The following is a 4,346-nucleotide window of genomic DNA, read 5'->3' on the forward strand; positions in this document are numbered from 1 at the left end:
TGTTTTTTTTCTCCTCTGGATTATGCTGACTTAAAAGATATTTGTGTTCATACTATATTAGCAAATAATGCAGTATGAATTATTAATAAAAACATGTTCTCCATTTAAGGTTTTTATCATTTTTCCTGACTTACTTCTATAGTTTTGATCTTTAAAGTTTTCACATACCAATTATCCTAATTGATAAAAGTATATATTTGTTGTTGGGTTTCTGTAAACTTTTCTCTTTTTTCCACCATAGCTTTGCCTTCTCGTATCCTGAAGGATTTTGCATATTTATCTTCCTCCCCAACTGCTGATTTTACTACTTAAGTCAGATCAATATGATTTCAAATCATAAAGATCAAATATTTGTGTTGTATATGGCATCAACAAAATATAATTCACACTGAAATTTGCTGAAAAGCAAATAATATATAACAACTTGTCACCCCAGAGAGGGCTAGAAATCTCAAATACATAAGTAAATTCCTCCCTGTGTGATACTCTGAAATTTCTAGAAATTAATCTCACTAACAATATAATAGATTATAGTCTTGGAGTATAGCTCAGTAATCTAGCAAATGTTTATAATGCACCATGAAAAAAACTCAACTAGTGGGTGGTCTGAAATTTTATTCATTGAATCCATCAGGACTGTTGAGTTCATTCTTATAATTGACTTAGTACATGTTTGTTTTCATGGAGGCATGTTTTAAAAGCCAAATTCAGAATGCTGTAAGTGTATAATTTGGTGACATTTAAAAATATCTAAAGTGCATCAGGAAATGATGTTCTATCTAAACTCTTGCACACTGGAAAGGAATAAAGTGCATTGTCCATCTTTAATGGGTTTGCTAAATAGTTGCATAATAATAAGGTTGCTTAACTTACAAGATTATAACCATGTTAGAACATTTAAACTAAATGTGTTTATCCAAGAACAAACTATTTGTTTGAATATATTTGAAACTGTAAGACAAAGTAATATAGTACTTGTATCTGGAAAAAAAAAACACATTTCTAACTGCAGCATAAGCAGTATTTATCAGTTATTTTTTGAGTCAAAAGTTTTTCCAATTGAGAAGCGGTAATGGGATGTCATGAAGGAGTAATGTGCATCGTGGTACTTGTAACTGATAAATCACCTTTGACGTGTCTACTATCTTCCGGCTTCACATATTTATTAACATGATTTCACTCTGATTATTAACATACTTACCACTCACCAAAATTGATGTTTATTTTACCACCACATAAGTATTTTCTCCTGTGTAATTAACTATTTCCTTCTGATAACTTCCCTATTTTATTACATGTATCACTATGTAGCTACTTATACTGACCACCATTATAAACTTAAACGATTCAAGTGACAAGTAACAAAATATTGGTGAAAGTAAAAATATTCAAATGTGAGCTGGAGAGATGGATCAGCTGTTTAGGTGCTAGCCTGCAAAGCTTAAGGACCTGGGTTTGATTCCCCAGCACCCACAGAAAACCAGATGCACAAAGTAATACATACATCTGGACTTTGTTTGCAGCTTCTGGGCAGTGAGGGGCTTATTTTCTCTTTGTTTTTCTCTCCACTATACCTCTATCAGCTTGCAAATAAATAAATAAAAATATTTTTAAGATCTAAATTTGAACACCCACTTTTAAAATTTTTTTTGGTTTTTCAAGGTAGGATCTCACTCTAGCTCTGGCTGACCTGGAATTAACTCTGTATTCTCAGGGTGGCCTCAAACTCATGGCAATCCTCCTACCTCTGCCTCCCGAGTGCTGGGATTAAAGGCATGTGCTACCATGCCCGGCTGAACACCCACTTTTAAAAATTTATTTTATTAGATATGCACATATTTAGTATGTAAATAACACATGTTGGTGCCATCCTTTCTTTCCTTCCTGTCTTTCCTTCCTGCCCCTTTTCTGAAGAGGCCTTCTTCATTGGGGATGCAGGTCAACCCCATGGAGATTATGGGTCATGCATTGTGGGGGCAGTAGTCAGTTATGGGGAAGAGGCAATGTCTCTGTGCAAAATGTCCCAACTTGTGGCTCTAACAATCTTTCCACCTCCTATTATGCAAAATTACCTGAGTCATGTTTGGTGCATTTTAAGGCTACTTCAGTGATGAGCACTTAGTAGCCTCTGGATCTCTGGCTTGGTAGGTTTTGAGTGTCCTCAGTGTCTGTCTCCTTCACCTTTGTGCTGATATCAGATTCACTAAGAAAGCAGCACTCTTGCTCTCATTTCCCCAGTTCCTCTGTGGTTTTAGCTAGGCTGGGGTGGAGTGCACTGGACTGTTTATTTCCTGAGGTCCAGCTCCAATCTGAAAAAAGAGAAGCACATTCTCCAACAGAGAGTGAAATCGGCACAGGTTGAATGGGAAAATCATTATTAATTTAGAGATAATTTAAAGGGTATAGACCCTTTTATAGTCTGATTAGTGGTAGCTGACAGTGGAAAGAAGAATCATTGTCTGGATATGATTCTGACTTGTTTCCCAGTTCCAGATATGGTATCCTTTCCACTGAACAGATCTGTTAGCCAATTCAAGAGCAGTCGGTTAACCACCATGGCTGTGTGCCACTATTGCAGTTGTGAACACTCACTTTTAATAAAATACTTTAAAGATAGACCACAGGTGAACACTAATCAAATTATGGAATTACATTTCAGTAGCTGACATGCCTCCTGTAATTGGCAAATAAGAATGACTCAATTGTGCACAAGAAAAAAAAAATCTGAGTTCTTACAAACATACTGTGAAAAAGAGAATATAACCAGTCAGGCAAACTCTGAGTTTATTTTCAAAAATATCTCTACATTTATAAACTTAAAATATGGAATATTCAATAGCTGAAAAGTAGAGACATATTATCAGTTTTCTTTCTTTTATAAGATTGGTTTTACCAACAGACTTGGGAAGAAACAAGAGAAATGAAGAACCACTCACAGAACATAGAGTTCATTTTGCTGGGACTGACAGATGACCCTCAGCTACAAATTGTGATCTTCCTCTTTCTGCTTGTGAATTACATCTTGAGCCTGACAGGGAACTTAGTCATCATCCTCCTCACCCTGCTAGATCCCCACCTCAAGACTCCAATGTATTTCTTCCTCAGAAATTTGTCCTTCTTAGAAAGTTCATTCACAACAGTCAGCATCCCACGTTTTTTGATAAGCATGCTCACTGGAGACAAGAAAATTTCCTACAGTAACTGTATAACTCAATTGTTCTTTCACATTCTATTTGGAGGCACAGACTTTTACCTCCTGGCTGCCATGTCCTATGACCGCTATGTGGCCATCTGCAAACCCCTGCACTACCCAGTCATCATGAACAGCAGGGTGTGCTACCAACTTGCGCTCAGCTCCTGGCTAAGTGGATTTTTAGTCATCTTCCCCCCTGTGCTCTTGGCACTCAAGTTGGAGTTCTGTGCTTCCAAAGCAATAGATCACTTCCTGTGCGATGCATTTCCCCTCCTGCAGATCTCTTGCACAGACACACGCTTCATAGAGTGGATGGCTTTTATCTTAGCTGTGATGACACTTGCCATCACGTTGTTCTTAGTGATCCTCTCCTATGCTTTCATCATCAAAACCATCCTAAAATTCCCTTCTGTTCAGCAGCGAGCTAAGGCCTTTTCCACATGCTCCTCACACATGGTTGTTGTCTCTATCACTTATGGGAGCTGCATCTTCATGTACATGAAAACATCAGCAAGGGACAGGGTGAGTCTCAACAAAGGTGTGTCTGTGCTCACCACTTCTGTGGCCCCTGTTCTAAACCCTTTCATCTACACCCTCAGGAACCAGCAGGTGAAGGAAGCTTTAAGGCATATGCTTCAGAGATGTAATTCTTTTCCAAAGAATGAGCAAAGATTTAGACATAAGTAACATTTCCAGTATAATTGTCATTTCCCTCAGCTGTGTTCTGTGCCATTTCTCTCCCTAAGTATTTAAATCGCATTAGGTTTTTTTTTTTTTTTTTTTTTTTTTTGGTCTCTCTATAATAACATATCTTCTTTTTTCTAATGCTGACATTTCTGTCCCTAAGTATTTAAATCACATTAGTTTTTTTTCTTTTTTTGGTCTTTCTATTTTCACATATCTTCTTTATTCTAACACATCTTCACAATTGCTTGAAAAAATGATTTTCTGAGATCGAGAATATTAAATTATTTATCTTTGTCTAAAAATTCTTGTCTCATATGTGAATGTTAATATTGGGCACATGAGCGCCTCCCCGACATATGTTGTTTTGCATTACTAAATTTGTCAGATCACAGAGCATGGTAATTATGTAATATTTATGTAGAATAATTGTGATTAAAAAGAAAATTGGACAATAATATTTGAGAAT

General features: G+C 36.5%; 1 protein-coding gene across 1 annotated transcript; it reads left to right on the forward strand.

Annotated features, from left to right (window-relative positions):
* Nucleotides 1–2,920: 2,920 nt before the first annotated feature.
* Nucleotides 2,921–3,880, forward strand: LOC123461576 (olfactory receptor 6C6-like). The gene has a single exon (XM_045152530.1). The coding sequence runs from the start codon at nucleotides 2,921–2,923 to the stop codon at nucleotides 3,878–3,880; it is 960 nt and encodes a 319-aa protein (XP_045008465.1).
* Nucleotides 3,881–4,346: the final 466 nt, after the last annotated feature.

The sequence above is a fragment of the Jaculus jaculus genome, chromosome 6 (genome assembly GCF_020740685.1).
Source record: "Jaculus jaculus isolate mJacJac1 chromosome 6, mJacJac1.mat.Y.cur, whole genome shotgun sequence".
Classification (NCBI taxonomy): domain Eukaryota; kingdom Metazoa; phylum Chordata; class Mammalia; order Rodentia; family Dipodidae; genus Jaculus; species Jaculus jaculus.